The sequence below is a fragment of the Staurois parvus genome, unplaced genomic scaffold (genome assembly GCF_062004578.1).
Source record: "Staurois parvus isolate SC_StPar_1 unplaced genomic scaffold, SC_StPar_1.0 ptg000229l, whole genome shotgun sequence".
NCBI lineage: Eukaryota > Metazoa > Chordata > Amphibia > Anura > Ranidae > Staurois > Staurois parvus.
In genome coordinates this window covers 6,398,274-6,417,847 of record NW_028318025.1, presented here as the reverse complement: position 1 = coordinate 6,417,847, position 19,574 = coordinate 6,398,274, and the positions used below count along the sequence as shown (strand labels likewise).

General features: G+C 47.3%; 1 protein-coding gene across 1 annotated transcript in view; it reads right to left on the bottom strand.

Annotated features, from left to right (window-relative positions):
- The window catches only part of ADGRV1 (adhesion G protein-coupled receptor V1), a 500,140-nt gene that overhangs the window by 361,858 nt on the left and 118,708 nt on the right, over window positions 1-19,574 (bottom strand). The window contains exons 24-27 of the mRNA XM_089679659.1: window positions 18,764-18,940; window positions 15,488-15,668; window positions 14,295-14,497; window positions 14,079-14,208 (exon numbers count right to left, since the gene is read on the bottom strand). Of these exons, the coding sequence (XP_089535785.1) occupies window positions 14,079-14,208; window positions 14,295-14,497; window positions 15,488-15,668; window positions 18,764-18,940 (691 nt within the window). The remainder of the gene's footprint in view (window positions 1-14,078; window positions 14,209-14,294; window positions 14,498-15,487; window positions 15,669-18,763; window positions 18,941-19,574) is intronic.

Below are 19,574 nucleotides of genomic sequence, written 5' to 3'. Positions count from 1 at the left end.
GACAGAGGGATGACTTTTGGCTGTCCACCTTGTTGGACCCTCGCTACCGGTCCAAAATGGTGGCCTTTTTCACACCTGCTGAGAGGGAGGCCAAAATTACGTACTATAAAAACCACCTATGTAGTCAGTTGGTCTCTGCCTTTGTGCGCCATCGTCCATCCTCAGACACTGTGGGCCCTGTGCGCTCGCGTTCCGCTGGCATGGCAGCAGGGGAGGGGTGGGGTGGTAGGAGCAGTGGCAGCTCCACCAGCAGCGGCTGCCTCAGTCTGCAGTCGATGATGAGTAGCTTTCTTCACCAGCGCAGTGAGGAAACTACTAACCAGCCGCAGCAGCAGCAGCAGCATCAGGTGGACCTGGAGCAGGAGCTCAAACAACAGGCTTGGGCCTACTTGGACAGCACCCTGCCAACCGAGGTAGACAATCCCCTTGACTACTGGGCAACGAAACTTGACCTTTGGCCCCAACTAGCTGAATTTGCCCTTGAAAGGCTGTCATGCCCGGCCAGTAGCGTGGCATCGGAGCGCGTGTTTAGTGCGGCAGGAGGTATTGTAACTCCGCGGAGGACACGACTGTCCACCCAAAGTGTGGAGAGACTCACGTTTGTGAAAATGAATCAGGCGTGGATTAGTCTGGATTTCAAACCACCAGTTCCTGACACAACTGACTAAATCCGCCATGAATCATGCCTCAAACATGTGCCACTTTCAGGTCTCCTCACACTGCTGGTGTGTTGAATTTTTTGACATAGGGTGCTGGCAGATTACGGGCCTCCTATAGCTGCTGCCAGGCCCCTAATCTGCCATAGGCCCCTATATACCACCTCCTCCTGCTGCTGCCAGGTCCAGAGTCTCTCATGGGTCCCTGTACGGCCTCCCATTGCTGCTGTCTCCATCGCCACACTCTGCTGCCATGTGCCACTTTCAGGTCTCTTCACACTGCTGGTGTGTTAAATTTTTTGACATAGGGTGCAGGCAGATTACGGGCCTCACATAGCTGCTGCCAGGCCCCTAATCTGCCATGGGCCCCTATATACCACCTCCTCCTGCTGCTGCCAGGTCCAGAGTCTCTCATGGGTCCCTGTACGGCCTCCCATTGCTGCTGTCTCCATCGCCACACTCTGCTGCCATGTGCCACTTTCAGGTCTCTTCACACTGCTGGTGTGTTAAATTTTTTGACATAGGGTGCTGCAAGATAACGGGCCTCACATAGCTGCTGCCAGGCCCCTAATCAGCCATGGGCCCCTATACCGCCTCCTCCTGCTGCTGCCAGGTCCAGAGTCTCTCATGCCATGTGCCACTTTCAGGTCTCTTCACACTGCTGGTGTGTTAAATTTTTTGACATAGGGTGCTGGCAGATTACGGGCCTCACATAGCTGCTGCCAGGCCCCTAATCTGCCATGGGCCCCTATATACCGCCTCCTCATGCTGCTGCCAAGTCTAGAGTCTCTCATGGGTCCCTGTACGGCCTCCCATTGCTGCTGTCTCCATCGCCACACTCTGCTGCCATGTGCCACTTTCAGGTCTCTTCACACTGCTGGTGTGTTAAATTTTTTGACATAGGGTGCAGGCAGATTACGGGCCTCACATAGCTGCTGCCAGGCCCCTAATCTGCCATGGGCCCCTATATACCACCTCCTCCTGCTGCTGCCAGGTCCAGAGTCTCTCATGGGTCCCTGTACGGCCTCCCATTGCTGCTGTCTCCATCGCCACACTCTGCTGCCATGTGCCACTTTCAGGTCTCTTCACACTGCTGGTGTGTTAAATTTTTTGACATAGGGTGCTGCAAGATAACGGGCCTCACATAGCTGCTGCCAGGCCCCTAATCAGCCATGGGCCCCTATACCGCCTCCTCCTGCTGCTGCCAGGTCCAGAGTCTCTCATGCCATGTGCCACTTTCAGGTCTCTTCACACTGCTGGTGTGTTAAATTTTTTGACATAGGGTGCTGGCAGATTACGGGCCTCACATAGCTGCTGCCAGGCCCCTAATCTGCCATGGGCCCCTATATACCGCCTCCTCATGCTGCTGCCAAGTCTAGAGTCTCTCATGGTCCCTGTACGGCCTCCCATTGCTGCTGTCTCCATCGCCACACTCTGCTGCCATGTGCCACTTTCAGGTCTCTTCACACTGCTGGTGTGTTTAATTTTTTGACATAGGGTGCAGGCAGATTACGGGCCTCACATAGCTGCTGCCAGGCCCCTAATCTGCCATGGGCCCCTATATACCGCCTCCTCATGCTGCTGCCAAGTCTAGAGTCTCTCATGGGTCCCTGTACGGCCTCCCATTGCTGCTGTCTCCATCGCCACACTCTGCTGCCATGTGCCACTTTCAGGTCTCTTCACACTGCTGGTGTGTTTAATTTTTTGACATAGGGTGCAGGCAGATTACGGGCCTCACATAGCTGCTGCCAGGCCCCTAATCTGCCATAGGCCCCTATATACCGCCTCCTCATGCTGCTGCCAGGTCCAGAGTCTCTCATGGGTCCCTGTACGGCCTCCCATTGCTGCTTTCTCCATCGCCACACTCTGCCATGTGCCACTTTCAGGTCTCCTCACACACTGCTGGTGTGTTGAATTTTTTGACATAGGGTGCTGGCAGATTACGGGCCTCCCATAGCTGCTGCCAGGCCCCTAATCTGCCATGGGCCCCTATATACCGCCTCCTCATGCTGCTGCCAAGTCCAGAGTCTGTCATGGTCCCTGTACGGCCTCCCATTGCTGCTGTCTCCATCGCCACACTCTGCTGCCATGTGCCACTTTCAGGTCTCTTCACACTGCTGGTGTGTTTAATTTTTTGACATAGGGTGCAGGCAGATTACGGGCCTCACATAGCTGCTGCCAGGCCCCTAATCTGCCATGGGCCCCTATATACCGCCTCCTCATGCTGCTGCCAAGTCTAGAGTCTCTCATGGGTCCCTGTACGGCCTCCCATTGCTGCTGTCTCCATCGCCACACTCTGCTGCCATGTGCCACTTTCAGGTCTCTTCACACTGCTGGTGTGTTTAATTTTTTGACATAGGGTGCAGGCAGATTACGGGCCTCACATAGCTGCTGCCAGGCCCCTAATCTGCCATGGGCCCCTATATACCGCCTCCTCATGCTGCTGCCAAGTCTAGAGTCTCTCATGGGTCCCTGTACGGCCTCCCATTGCTGCTGTCTCCATCGCCACACTCTGCTGCCATGTGCCACTTTCAGGTCTCTTCACACTGCTGGTGTGTTTAATTTTTTGACATAGGGTGCAGGCAGATTACGGGCCTCACATAGCTGCTGCCAGGCCCCTAATCTGCCATGGGCCCCTATATACCGCCTCCTCATGCTGCTGCCAAGTCTAGAGTCTCTCATGGGTCCCTGTACGGCCTCCCATTGCTGCTGTCTCCATCGCCACACTCTGCTGCCATGTGCCACTTTCAGGTCTCTTCACACTGCTGGTGTGTTAAATTTTTTGACATAGGGTGCAGGCAGATTACGGGCCTCACATAGCTGCTGCCAGGCCCCTAATCTGCCATGGGCCCCTATATACCGCCTCCTCATGCTGCTGCCAAGTCCAGAGTCTGTCATGGTCCCTGTACGGCCTCCCATTGCTGCTGTCTCCATCGCCACACTCTGCTGCCATGTGCCACTTTCAGGTCTCTTCACACTGCTGGTGTGTTAAATTTTTTGACATAGGGTGCAGGCAGATTACGGGCCTCCCATAGCTGCTGCCAGGCCCCTAATCTGCCATGGGCCCCTATATACCGCCTCCTCATGCTGCTGCCAAGTCCAGAGTCTGTCATGGTCCCTGTACGGCCTCCCATTGCTGCTGTCTCCATCGCCACACTCTGCTGCCATGTGCCACTTTCAGGTCTCTTCACACTGCTGGTGTGTTAAATTTTTTGACATAGGGTGCAGGCAGATTACGGGCCTCACATAGCTGCTGCCAGGCCCCTAATCTGCCATGGGCCCCTATATACCGCCTCCTCATGCTGCTGCCAAGTCCAGAGTCTGTCATGGTCCCTGTACGGCCTCCCATTGCTGCTGTCTCCATCGCCACACTCTGCTGCCATGTGCCACTTTCAGGTCTCTTCACACTGCTGGTGTGTTTAATTTTTTGACATAGGGTGCAGGCAGATTACGGGCCTCACATAGCTGCTGCCAGGCCCCTAATCTGCCATGGGCCCCTATATACCGCCTCCTCATGCTGCTGCCAAGTCTAGAGTCTCTCATGGGTCCCTGTACGGCCTCCCATTGCTGCTGTCTCCATCGCCACACTCTGCTGCCATGTGCCACTTTCAGGTCTCTTCACACTGCTGGTGTGTTTAATTTTTTGACATAGGGTGCAGGCAGATTACGGGCCTCCCATAGCTGCTGCCAGGCCCCTAATCTGCCATGGGCCCCTATATACCGCCTCCTCATGCTGCTGCCAAGTCCAGAGTCTGTCATGGTCCCTGTACGGCCTCCCATTGCTGCTGTCTCCATCGCCACACTCTGCTGCCATGTGCCACTTTCAGGTCTCTTCACACTGCTGGTGTGTTAAATTTTTTGACATAGGGTGCAGGCAGATTACGGGCCTCACATAGCTGCTGCCAGGCCCCTAATCTGCCATGGGCCCCTATATACCGCCTCCTCATGCTGCTGCCAAGTCCAGAGTCTGTCATGGTCCCTGTACGGCCTCCCATTGCTGCTGTCTCCATCGCCACACTCTGCTGCCATGTGCCACTTTCAGGTCTCTTCACACTGCTGGTGTGTTTAATTTTTTGACATAGGGTGCAGGCAGATTACGGGCCTCACATAGCTGCTGCCAGGCCCCTAATCTGCCATGGGCCCCTATATACCGCCTCCTCATGCTGCTGCCAAGTCTAGAGTCTCTCATGGGTCCCTGTACGGCCTCCCATTGCTGCTGTCTCCATCGCCACACTCTGCTGCCATGTGCCACTTTCAGGTCTCTTCACACTGCTGGTGTGTTTAATTTTTTGACATAGGGTGCAGGCAGATTACGGGCCTCACATAGCTGCTGCCAGGCCCCTAATCTGCCATGGGCCCCTATATACCGCCTCCTCATGCTGCTGCCAGGTCCAGAGTCTCTCATGGGTCCCTGTACGGCCTCCCATTGCTGCTTTCTCCATCGCCACACTCTGCCATGTGCCACTTTCAGGTCTCCTCACACACTGCTGGTGTGTTGAATTTTTTGACATAGGGTGCTGGCAGATTACGGGCCTCACATAGCTGCTGCCAGGCCCCTAATCTGCCATGGGCCCCTATATACCGCCTCCTCATGCTGCTGCCAAGTTCAGAGTCTGTCATGGGTCCCTGTACGGCCTCCCATTGCTGCTGTCTCCATCGCCACACTCTGCCATGTGCCACTTTCAGGTCTCCTCACACTGCTGGTGTGTTGAATTTTTTGACATAGGGTGCTGGCAGATTACGGGCCTCCTATAGCTGCTGCCAGGCCCCTAATCTGCCATAAGCCCCTATATACCGCCTCCTCATGCTGCTGCCAAGTCCAGAGTCTGTCATGGGTCCCTGTACGGCCTCCCATTGCTGCTGTCTCCATCGCCACACTCTGCCATGTGCCACTTTCAGGTCTCCTCACACACTGCTGGTGTGTTGAATTTTTTGACATAGGGTGCTGGCAGATTACGGGCCTCCTATAGCTGCTGCCAGGCCCCTAATCTGCCGTAGGCCCCTATATACCGCCTCCTCATGCTGCTGCCAGGTCCAGAGTCTCTCATGGGTCCCTGTACGGCCTCCCATTGCTGCTGTCTCCATCGCCACACTCTGCCATGTGCCACTTTCAGGTCTCCTCACACTGCTGGTGTGTTCCATTTTTTGTCATAGGGTGCTGGCAGATTATGGGCCTCCCATAACTGCTGCCAGGCCCCTAATCTGCCATGGGCCCCTATACCGACTCCTCATGCTGTGACGTTGCAACAAGGTGGAATTCAACCCTACATATGTTAGACCGCCTTTACGAACAGCAAAAGGCCATCACAGATTTCCTGATGTTAAAAGCAGATAAAGGTACTCCCTGTGTAACTTAGATGTCAGCCATTGGCAGCTCATGCGTGACACCTGCGCTTGCTCAGGCCCTTTGAGGAGGCCACGCTATTCGTGAGTCGGCAGGACTATGGGATGAACGACGTCATTCCTCTGTTGCACGTCCTGGAACAAATGCTGTTAACAATGGCTGGTCAGGGTGCGGTAGACGTGGCGCACAGATCTCAACGCCACATGGCCCCTGTGGGGGCAGGACTGGAAGAAGAGGAGGAGGTAGAGGAGGACATTGGTGCTCAGGAATTATTGAGTGAAATGGGTGGTTTTTCCACTCAGCGGACAGGAGTGGAGGAGCAGGAGCATCTGGTAGAGGAGGAGGAAGAGGAGACAGAGGACCTAGACGCACCGTGGCAGTATGCTGTGGAGATGGAGGCAGGGAGTCCCTCGCATTCCTTGGCACAAATGGCCCATAGCATGCTCGGTTGCTTGCGTAGCGACAGCCGAATAATAACCATCAGACAGAGGGATGACTTTTGGCTGTCCACCTTGTTGGACCCTCGCTACCGTTCAAAAATGGTGGCCTTTTTCACACCTGCTGAGAGGGAGGCCAAAATAACGTACTATAAAAAACACCTATGTAGTCAGCTGGTCTCTGCCTGTCTGCGCCAACGTCCATCCTCAGACACTGTGGGCCCTGTGCGCTCGTGTTCCGCTGCCATGGCAGCAGGGGAGGGGTGGGGTGGTAGGAGCAGTGGCAGCTCCACCAGCAGCGGCTGCCTCAGTCTGCAGTCGATGATGAGTAGCTTTCTTCACCAGCGCAGTGAGGAAACTACTAACCAGCCGCAGCAGCAGCAGCAGCATCAGGTGGACCTGGAGCAGGACCTCAAACAACAGGCTTAGGCCTACTTGGACAGCACCCTGCCAACCGAGGTAGACAATCCCCTTGACTACTGGGCAACGAAACTTGACCTTTGGCCCCAACTAGCTGAATTTGCCCTTGAAAGGCTGTCATGCCCGGCCAGTAGCGTGGCATCGGAGCGCGTGTTTAGTGCGGCAGGAGGTATTGCAACTCCGCGGAGGACACGACTGTCCACCCAAAGTGTGGAGAGACTCACGTTTGTGAAAATGAATCAGGCGTGGATTAGTCTGGATTTCAAACCACCAGTTCCTGACACAACTGACTAAATCCGCCATGAATCATGCCCCAAACATGTGCCACTTTCAGGTCTCCTCACACTGCTGGTGTGTTCCATTTTTTGTCATAGGGTGCTGGCAGATTACGGGCCTCCCATAGCTGCTGCCAGGCCCCTAATCTGCCATGGGCCCCTATACCGCCTCCTCATGCTGCTGCCAAGTCCAGAGTCTCTCATGGGTCCCTGTACGGCCTCCCATTGCTGCTGCCTCCATCGCCACACTCTGCCATGTGCCACTTTCAGGTCTCCTCACACTGCTGGTGTGTTCCATTTTTTGTCATAGGGTGCTGGCAGATTACGGGCCTCCCATAGCTGCTGCCAGGCCCCTAATCTGCCATGGGCCCCTATACCGCCTCCTCATGCTGCTGCCAGGTCCAGAGTCTCTCATGGGTCCCTGTACGGCCTCCCATTGCTGCTGTCTCCATCGCCACACTCTGCCATGTGCCACTTTCAGGTCTCCTCACACTGCTGGTGGGTTCCATTTTTTGTCATAGGGTGCTGGCAGATTACGGGCCTCCCATAGCTGCTGCCAGGCCTGTAATCTGCCATGGGCCCCCGTACCGACTCCTCATGCTGCTGCCAGGCCCGTAATCTGTCATGGGCCACTGTTGTCGCTTGTTGGCATATTCCGCTCGTTCAGATGCTCCTTCTCCTGCTACTCCTCTTCACGGATTCCGTCAGCAGTCTTTCTTGGAATCCGTTTCCAAGAGACAACAGTTTACGAGCACGCACCCGACGGTGCAGAAGCTGAACGTCCTCCTGTCCAAGTTGCTGCTGCCAGGCTCGTAATCTGTCATGCGCCCCTGTACCGCCTCCTCATGCTGCTGCCAGGTCCAGAGTGTGTCATGGGCCCCCGTACCGACTCCTCATGCTGCTGCCAGGCCCGTAATCTGTCATGGGCCCCTGTACCGCCTCCCCATGCTGCTGCCAGGTCCAGAGTGTGTCATGGGTCCCTGTACGGCCTCCCATTGCTGCTGCCAGGCCCGTAATCTGCCATGGGCCCCTGTACCGACTCCTCATGCTGCTGCCAGGCCCGTAATCTGTCATGGGCCCCTGTACCGCCTCCTCATGCTGCTGCCAGGTCCAGAGTGTGTCATGGGTCCCTGTACGGCCTCCCATTGCTGCTGTCTCTATCGCCACACTCTGCCATGTGCCACTTTCAGGTCTCCTCACACTGCTGGTGGTTTCCATTTTTGTCATAGGGTGCTGTATGGCCTCCCATTGCTGCTGCCTCCACCGCCACACTGTGGCTCCACACTCTGGTTTTGGCCCCGTGACTGCCCAAATGAGTGAAGTGTGCGGTGATTCTAAGATCGACGGCACTCATCTGCATGTCATACTGACTGACAGTATTATTTCTCTTCCCCAGCAGACTCCAAGGGCATTTAAATTAAAGGTACAGTGTTCTGCACTAATATTAAGTCTCTCTGAAGCCTAGAAACACCCTTTTTTAAGTTAAATTCACAGCGAATTTATTCGACTCGAATCGAATATTGTCCACGAATTCGCCGAATCAGTCGAATCGAATTTTTCATTTCTTCGCTCATCTCTACTTGTGTCTATACTTAGTAAAGACTCTTATACACATACAAGGGCTGTTCAAGTCAAACCGGGACTTTTAAATTTTACAGATATAAAAAGGGATGCTAGTGTGGTGGTACTACATGTAGTAGTAAGTGGCAAGTATGTCCTAAAACTGATAGAGAGTGCACATGTCACAGGCCAGTCCAGAAACTGTTACTCAAGATGGCAGACAACAGTGCTTGTGTGTGCATGGAACAGTATGTGATGATGAAGTTTCTTGGGATCGAAGGCATTAAACCCACGGATATCTACAGAAGATTTTAAGTTCAGTAGGTGATGAGACGCTCAGCCACAGTAAGACATTTCAATGGTTGTTTCAAAGATGGCTGTATGTCCATCAGTGACAATCCCGGCTGTGGTGGTTCCCAGTCCACAGCAGTCATTTCTGTGAACATTCAGCGTGTGGATACTTTATAATCAACGCATAACCTGTTGTCACTGTCACCACTGTAGAGACTTGGTCTTCCTTCCAGGTTCGCATGATGCATCTGCTTGAATGGCCAATACGCTGATTACGTCACTTCCGCGCATGTGCAAGGATTTCGGCCATGGCACACAGCTCTGAAGGAACAGCTCAGGTATGCTGTTCCTTCAGAGAGTATGTGCCAGTGATGTCACCGGCTGCTGCTCTGTAGAATATCTCCTAAAAGGTGAATGTTTATGAGATATTCATTTTTTCTACAAGTAAACTTTATTATAAGCTTACTTGTAGGTAAAAGTGAACAAAGTGACTGTATTACCACTTTAAATGCTGGGATAAGTGTATAAATGTAGCAGGAGAGTATATTGAAAAATAAATTCAGTTTCCACTCCTTGAAATTTGTTCTTTTGTTATATAAATTCAAAAGCCCCGATTGGACTTGAATGCACCTCGTATAATGCATATTTGCACAGTAAAGATATCTTGGGCTACTTATTCAGATTGTCTGCCTTTACTTCCTCATGACTTAAATAAAAATCAGGTTCCTGCTAAGACCTCTCCATGTAAGAAATTGAACCTCTGCATACCTAATAAATAGTCTTTATAAACATTTTCTACATTTATTCCAAATGGAAAATTAATGTTATACTGGGGTAAGGGCCTATTTGTAGATTGAGGAGTTTGGTTTTGTACTGAGTATTTTGAGCCATTTGATTGTGGAATATGTAGTAACCTGATATATAGCAACCAAACATTTTTCATATCTACATGTGCCTGCAAATTATTTTGTTGAAAATTGACTTACAAATAACAATAACCTTTAGGTGTATGCAGACACCTCTGAAATTTGAAATGTATGTACCAACCAGCTTCCTGGTCCCTAGCTCCAACCCTGCCCACTTCAACCTCATGTGCCCTATTATTGAATATTAGGGCCACCAGTTATGTATCAATTTTAAAATTCATGGGATTGGACAAAGTGAAGATATGGCCACCAAACAGGAGGCTGATTAGTATTTGCACATCAGGTTTGGGGAATGCAGTGGCACTATACAATGTTGTATGAAAGATCCTGGAGGTTCCCGCTATACATAATACGGCTATAACATAAAAAAAATCCACACAGTCACACAGCGTATCTAAACCCCGCAAAAATGTAATATATTACAGCTTACTAATCCTTAAATGTGGGTGCTGCATTCATTTTCTTTTTTTTGGCTTTTCACCTAGTAATATTGCTCGTACTACACTTCCTGTTTTAGGGTGGCTCCATTCTATGGCGGAGCAAAGGATACACCCTTGGACAGCAGTATTGGCAACCTGTGGAGAGGGTAGTGTTGGATGCACTAGCAAATTTTGATGGACTGACTGAAGCTGGCTATACACTAACTTTTCTTTTCTTCAGGTCCCTTCCTGAAGATGTCAGTGTGATGAAACTTGTCAGACAGGGTTTACAACGTCAGTTCTGCTTTCATTCTTTCAGTCTGCAGAGAGCAGGTGGCTCTAGGACAGTGGTTCTCAACCTTTCTAATGCCGCGACCCCTTAATACAGTTCCTCATGTTGTGGTGACCCCCAACCATAAAATTATTTTCGTTGCTACTTCATAACTGTAATTTTGCAGTGGGAGGAGTAGTGCCACGTCATTGGTGTCAGTGGGAGGAATAGTGTCCCATCACTGATGTCAATGGGAGGAATAGTACCCCATCATTGGTATCAGTGGTAGGAATAGTGCCCCATCATTGGTGTCAGTGGTAGGAATAGTGCCCCATCATTGGTGTCCGTGGGAGGAATAGTGCCCCATCATAGGTGTCAGTGGGAGGAATAGTGCCCCATCATTGGTATCAGTGGGAGGAATAGTGCCCCATCATAGGTGTCAGTGGGAGGAATAGTGCCCCATCATAGGTGTCAGTGGGAGGAATAGTGCCCCATCATAGGTGTCAGTGGGAGGAATAGTGCCCCATCATTGGTGTCAGTGGGAGGAATAGTGCCCCATCATTGGTGTCAGTGGGAGGAATAGTGCCCCATCATTGGTGTCAGTGGGGGGAATAGTGCCCCATCATTGGTGTCAGTGGGAGGAATAGTGCCCCATCATAGGTGTCAGTGGGGGGAATAGTGCCCCATCATTGGTGTCAGTGGGGGGAATAGTGCCCCATCATTGGTGTCAGTGGGAGGAATAGTGCCCCATCATAGGTGTCAGTGGGGGGAATAGTGCCCCATCATTGGTGTCAGTGGGAGGAATAATGCCCCATCATTGGTGTCAGTGGGGGGAATAGTGCCCCATCATTGATGTCAGTGGGAGGAATAGTGCCCCATCACTGGTGTCAGTGGGAGGAATAGTGTCCCATCACTGGTGTCAGTGGGAGGAATAGTGTCCCATCACTGGTGTCAGTGGGAGGAATAGTGCCCCAACACTGGTATCAGTGGGAGGAATAGTGCCCCAACACTGGTGTCAGTGGGAGGAATAGTGCCCCATCATTGGTGTCAGTGGGAGGAATAGTGCCCCATCATTGGTGTCAGTGGGAGGAATAGTGCCCCATCATAGGTGTCAGTGGGGGGAATAGTGCTCCATCATTGGTGTCAGTGGGAGGAATAGTGCCCCATCACTGGTGTCAGTGGGAGGAATAGTGTCCCATCACTGATGTCAGTGGGAGGAAAAGTGCCCCATCATTGGTATCAGTGGGAGGAATAGTGCCCCATCACTGGTGTCAGTGGGAGGAATAGTGCCCCATCATTGGTGTCAGTGGGAGGAATAGTGCCCCATCGTTGGTATCAGTGGGAGGAATAGTGCCCCATCATTGGTGTCAGTGGGAGTAATAGTGCCCCATCATTGGTGTCAGTGGGGGGAATAGTGCCCCATCATTGGTGTCAGTGGGAGTAATAGTGCCCCATCATTGGTGTCAGTGGGGGGAATAGTGCCCCATCATTGGTGTCAGTGGGAGGAATAGTGCCCCATCATTGGTGTCAGTGGGAGGAATAGTGCCCCATCACTGGTGTCAGTGGGAGGAATAGTGTCCCATCACTGATGTCAGTGGGAGGAAAAGTGCCCCATCATTGGTATCAGTGGGAGGAATAGTGCCCCATCACTGGTATCAGTGGGAGGAATAGTGCCCCCATCATTGGTGTCAGTGGGAGGAATAGTGCCCCATCATTGGTGTCAGTGGGAGGAATAGTGCCCCATCGTTGGTATCAGGGGGAGCAATAGTGCCCCAACGTTGGTGTCAGTGGGAGGAACAGTGCCCCACCGTTGGTATCAGTGGGAGGAATAGTGCCCCATCGTTGGTGTCAGTGGGATGAATAGTGCCCCATCGTTGGTGTCAGTGGGGAGAGGAATAGTGCCCCATCGTTGGTGTCAGTGGGGGGAGGAATAGTGCCCCATCGTTGGTGTTAGTGGGGGGAGGAATAGTGCCCCATCATTGGTATTAGTGACACCAATGATGGGGCACTATTCCTCCCACTGACACCAATGATACTTACCTTGCTGACCCCTGCTCCAGCCTGGGCTCGCTCGCTCCCTCCCTCTCCCATGGTACAGACACTTACCGGGCAGATGTCTTCCTTCTCCGGCCGCTCTCCTCCTCTTCACTCGCTCGATCTTCGCGGTGCCGCTCGGCTCCTCCTCTCCAAGCTCCACCTCCTCGCCGGTGATTGGCCGCCTGTGTGCCTCTCCTGAGCTACAGTTCCGACGGCCAATCACCGGCAAAGGATTGATCCCGGGGGTGTGTCCAGATGACAGGGACGGCATGTCATCCCGCCCACACCTGGAGACGGATAGAGGAGTGGTGTCTCGGTTCCTAAGGCCATCGGAAATATGTGTTTTCCGATGGTCTTAGGCGACCCCTGTGAAAGTGTCATTCGACCCCCAAAGGGGTCGCGACCCCCAGGTTGAGAACCGCTGCTCTAGGAAGTGCTTTACATGCACTGTAGCTTATGTATACACAAGCACTGTTGTGGAGTAAGTGTATTTTATTTGTTTTAAATAAATGCGGAATTACACAATTAGAGGCTGCCTCCTGTTTTTTCCCTTCACATATACATCTGGAAGAAAGTTTATGAAGAAATGGTCCTGGGGAGCAAATCTGGATAAAGCTGCTGGGGGTAAAATACACTCTTAAAGTCTTAAAGCACCAAAGACCCAATTATAGGGGGTCACAGAGATCTGGTGAGTGTGGCGTTCACAAGGGGAGCACATATTGGTCACAATAAGTGAAGATACTGGATTTTCTACCTCTGGACACAAGACACTTTTTAAAGAGCACTTTATGAAGACTGAATCTCAACACTGTTTATTGGATATATGTACCTCACATGGAGATTTGTGTTGCTGACTTTTGCACAGAATTTATATGGTTTACAGTAAGTATGCACAGTGATTGTTTTATCTGAATTAGTGTATGTTATTGATTTATGCACTTTACTGTTACATGAACTCTACTTTAATTAAGGATACTACTGAGGGAGGTGCATTGTAGTTCAGTTCCATGTGTATGGTGTCACTGAAGGGAATTTATTTATATATTATTGTTTAGGGGAGTTGCTGTGTTGTAGTATTGCAAGCACCACACCATATTGTTTTTATTTTTGTTGGACAGCTTGGCCTGTAAACACAATTTGAAGAATAACAAACTTACTGGCCAGATCAATAGGTGAAAACAAAGAAAAAAGCCTAAAAAAGAAAAATTTATGTTTCCACCACATTTAAAATTTTGTAAGGTGAAATATATCAACATTTTGCTTTTGGGTTTAGATTTAATGCAGTCAACTCAACAAACTGAACTCTGGGTTGCTGCAGGTTGCACTTAGTTTTTACTGCTTAATCAATAAGCCTTTCTAGCTGTATTTTTTTTTCTTTTTGTAAAAGATCAATCAAAACAATACAAACTGAATAAATATCTATAGGGGATAATCACTCTTACCTCCTCCTTCAGCATTCCGTAATTCAACTCTAAATGATTTGGCCAGTTCAGGCACAGAATTATCAGTGATATTAACATAAATATACTTGTATTGTTCACCAGGCTGGAATTCCATGGAATCTGCTGTTTCCTAGAAGAAAAAAGATCAACATATCTTTGTCTCAGTTTTTGAGACTGACTGATGATACTGACCATCGAAGATCTTAAATCAGTCACCTGATAGTCTTGGGGACTGAACGCTGTCAAAGAAACTGTCCTGTATTGAACTCTTATTGTTCCCAAGAGACCTTGCGCTCTGACGAGCAGCAACTTTACTTGTCCTACTTCTTCCTTCACTTTAATTGTGGGTGCAAACTTTGCTGGAGTAATCATACCATCACCTGGTTTTGGTGGAGGATCCACAGAGAACTGAAGCAGCCCTGTAAGAACGCATTAATACACCTTTTATATATTTGTTTACCTTTTTACAAACAATCATACACAAAATATTTTACGTAGATAGAACATATAGATTGAAAAACTGATTAAAATCCTTCAGTAGCACAATCAGGGGCAGACTGACCACTTGGAAACATGGGCACCGCCCGAGGGCCCGGGGTCAGTAGGGGGCCCCATGAGATGCCCCTGGTACCTTTTTGCATAGGCTTTATTGAGTTTGGGCAAGGACACAGGGGCCCCATGATCCCCTATTGCCCGGGGGCCCCATGAGTTGTCAGTCCTCCCCTGAGCACAACTGAATAAACCATAAGGTTCGTCACGTAAAGTCTACCCTACATTTTTAGAACATCTAGTAGGTGTGTTTGGACAAGCAGAGAAAAAATTTTGTTACTACTCAGATATAAAAAACATACAATGCCTGGCTTAACCCTTTGACTATGGATAGATTACACATGTCATGGCTGTACCCCTTTTAGGTAGCCATTGATGCATGGTGTATTGTATGTCATGGCAAAGTATTAAAGTATTTTACAGAAGATATTATTTGATAAATAATTGCACACACATCAGAGGGCATATAAAATTATCAGTACTGTATATATCCAGGGCTCTCAATAAATATATGGTTCCAGGAGATCCCTTGAAAACATGCAATTCTGTAATGTGCATGTAAATTGTAGCAAAATTGTTCCAGCCATCTGAAGTACAAAATAATGAGAAAAGACTGGCAAAAAAATGGGTTTCCTTACAAGTTCTTCATTGAAGAAGAGAAAAAAGTTGCTGTATCTAACCTTGTACAGGTAGAGGTCACTATGGTGCAGTGTACAGAGCTTATCGCATAGAGAATATTATTGTTTTCCTTTCATCTGTATTTCTCTCTGCTCTCTTCAATGCCAAATCCTTACTTTCAGATTGCTGTCAGGTAGAATACTGTTACATGTTTTTTTTTTTCGCAAAACAAATTGACTTACCATAAGGGTGATCACTTGCATTGATTGTTATATCTTCAGAATTCTTGGATGGATCTATACTGGCTCCACTGGTCGGAGTAGACCCAACTTTTCCATCCGCAGACAAAGCATTTGTAAGGATAACTCGGAAATGTTCTGCAAGTTCCGGAATGTCATCATCTAGAACATGCAGATTTAAAACCTACACCAAACAAGATCCAAATAGCACAAATATATATGGACGTTTGGTATCACATAAAGATTGCTAATAAAAGAAACATTTATTGCAGCACAATTACCACTGGGCTGTATCTAGACTTCTTTTTCTATAATACCCCTTGTTCTTAAAGTGGAACTTCACTCTCTCAGTCAACACGAACCATTTTTAATCTTTATATTGCAAGCATTAGTAAATAGATAGAAAGGTATATTATATTTACTTGTTTTAAACTTTTATTTTAATGTATTTTTTTAGTTACTTCCTTGTTTTCAGGTATAGGCAACTGATGCCATAAATTCAGGGGGAGGAAGGGTTTTCTCATGCCTAAGCTAAGAGCAAATGGATTCCCAGAAGTAAGTGCTACATTGATATTCTGCCCTTACTCAAGACGGCCATGGGTGGAAATGCTGGTGGTGTTTCTCAGCAAAATAAAGCATAGAGACATGGATGGGTGGAGGAGTTTGCTTTTGAAAGTTAAAAATGAATTGAATAGTGATTTTGGTTTGTGGTGCTTAGATGCAGTGTACTTCTGCTTTAAATCAGTGCTACACAAGTAATAGTATCTTACCTAGAGCTGGATTGTTATTACTGGAACGTGCAGGCACATGTCTTTGGCATCCCTTTTAACATCCCTCAGCTGGATCAATCTATTGTTTTTCGTGTGCTGATGTGATTTAGAATATTGTGATAACATGTAAATAATTTTATATCAGAAGTCTGTTTTCATAGAGGAAAAAAATTGCAGACAATGACTATACTGGGAAGCTTCTCTACCACCTATACACATGTGCCTATTGTGCCTAATTGTAAATCTGGGTCTGATCTTAGAATTGTACATTTTTGAGGGCCCTGAAGATCTCAAGTCTTCAATGCAATAAAATTTTCACAAGTCACAGCTCTATAGGACAGGAGTTATGCATTTATTAGTTTTTACAAACAATTGAAAGAGGCACTGTTAATTTTGACATCAAATTTCAATTTAGTTTTAGTCATAGTTTTTAGACTAAAATGCCGTTTTAGATTTAATTGTATTTTAGTCAATTAAAATCTTCAGTACATTTTAGTCGACTAAAATCTCCATTACTCTAACGGAAAGCTGTATTGGCTGAGAGATGCAGGCTCCCTCTGTCTGCCTGCTGCCTGGGAGTTCTGGAACAATGCCACAAACCACAGAAGAGGAACTCCTCCATCGGATTCATGTCTGTCTGGATGTGACGTGTTGAGTGCTTCCCTCTCAGCAAGGTATCAGTGCTTAGCACTGTGTAAATTAAAAGCCTCCCCAGACTGTCCAGTTCTCTGCCCTGTGCACTCCCTCACTCCCATTTACTTCCCAATCCCCACTCACAGCCTGGTATTACAGCCAATAGAGTTTACAGTTTTTTTGTTTTTTTGTTTTGAACATCTATTTGTAAAAAAGCAATATTTTAGTTTGTTTATGAAACTTGGTTTTATTTATAAAGATGTTATATATATATCACAATGGCTAAATCTGTGTCTGTAGTGCATTTTCAAACCTTAATACCATAAATAATAACATGTATTAGATTTTTACTCCAAAAGTATATAATGAGTTTGGAAATTCTAGAGAAATGCTTAAATAATGCTTTACAATTTAACCAAACCCATTAGATTTTAGTCATCTAAAATGTACTGGAGATTTTAGTGAACTAAGTGAAAAGTGGAATTGATTTTCGTCATAGTTTTTGTCAACTGATGTAATTCTAATTTGATTTTGTTTAGTTTTCATCACTAAAAACATGCAGCTAATGAAAACTTTGACAATAATATTTTTTTTTACAAAATTAACACTGGACAGATGTACTTTACACTACCTACATATTCACCTCCTATCAACACCTGAATAGCAGCACTCAAACTAGGAAGGGCATCACTTTAGGCCTGTATTTTACTGTATTTTACAATGCTGTCAATCTTTCATAGACAGCTTCCTGATAAGGGAAGAGAGTGTAGTGATGATCTCATCAGTGTGCTGCTGCTCTTATATTGCCAGTCACAGGAAGGGGCTGACCCAAAAACAAACTATATTGCTAGGTGGACTGTAGTCTGCAGTGAGGTCTTATGGAGTTTATGTTATCTAACAGGGTATCTGGACCAGAGGTCTGGAGTTTAGCTTAAAAAAGTGAAAAAAAGATTTTCTCCTTATCTTAAATTCAGAGACTTCATTCTGATACTTGTCTCTGTTGTCTAACTGATGTTTTTTCAACAAGAAAGATTTAAACATTAGCAGCTTTTTTTCTTTTTTTTTTGCTTTCTGTACTTGAGTAACTAGAGAAAAGTACAGAGAGGACCAATATGATTGTACTGTGCTAATAAAGATGTTTAATGGTGCCATAAACATGTAATCAGCTTTATGCATCCGGAAACATATAAGCCAGTTATGAATTACAACCATAGATATAAAGACATTCTTAAAGTATAACTAAAGGCAAAACAATTGTTTTAATTTTGGATAAAGTAAAGAAGGATTGGAACACCTGTCAGGTTTTTAATGCTGTCTGTTTCCCCATTAGGGAAATTATTATAATTATTATTATTATTATTATTATACAGGATTTATATAGCGCCAACAGTTTGCTCACTGCTTTACCATATAAAGGGAGACAATACAGCAATGATACCGTTCAATACAAGAGGGTTAGGAGGGCCCTGCTCTTTGGAGCTTACAATCTAAGAATTTCACCTTTTCTGTTCTTGCTGTTTACCATTATCACCAAAAGTGATAGAAAACCACAGATTTGGGATTGCGGGTTGGGGAACAGGAATAGAGGTGAAATCTTCCAAAGGGAACACTAATTCTGTTGACCCTGTTGATAACCAGAGATTCCCTCACTTTCTAAGGATTTCCTCCCACTTCCTGTTTTTTGCTGTGGTACAGGGAGTGAAGGGAAAACTCCCCAATTGGACACAGATCGCAATAAAAAACTGAAAGAGGTTATACCCCCATGTACTACATCCAAAATGTTGTCTCTTTAGTTCTGCATTAAAAGTTTTTTCTATAACTGCAAGGGCATCATCGGTTTTCACTGTCTTCTTATTACGATCAGTTGTACACTCACCTTTGAACTCTGGGAGGGAAGAAATGTAATGTTTCCACGTCTGTTAGTGAAGTCCCCAACTGAATCATTAGTGATACCAGGGTCAGTTTGAATGATAGTGTAGAAGAGATACACAGTATCCAGTACTCCTCTGGTACGCTCCACAACACAGGAAATGGTAGAATCTTCTTCTGATGACTGGAAAGAATATGTCAGGGTATCATTTATTTAACACCTTTATACCATCACTGAATGCATCTGTAGACAGTTGTTTTTTTCTCCTTTACTATATTTAATACTGTACTAATGACATTTACTGATTCATACACACTGAATTGTGAAACACATGCCAGTTACAAAACAAAACAGACTGCCTTTGCATGGCTGTAATTGCAGATTAGCTAAGACTGGTAGTTATACAGTATCTTGTACAAATCTTAATTGGATGTACTGAGGTTCCAAAAGACACGACACCCACTGTTCACACAATCAGTGCTCACAAGCCACTAATTATTATATTTTTATCAACTGAACCAAAAAAAGCTAATGATACTAAAATAACTAATGCTTTGGATGCAATCAGACAATAGAACTCGGCAATCCCTTTGGTTTGAAGCTGGACTCCAGGTGGATGTAAAAAAAATGCATTCCTATATTCATTAAAAGCATTACAATTTATCTGAAAGTGCAACTACTGTAAGTGCCTTTTTGTATCTTTACATTAGTTACCTGCAATCCGTGCAATGGAGTACTTAACAGGCCCATCCAGACCATAGAGTGTTAAAGCGGTATTAAATCCAAAACCAAAAATGCAATTTTAATATCACTTTAA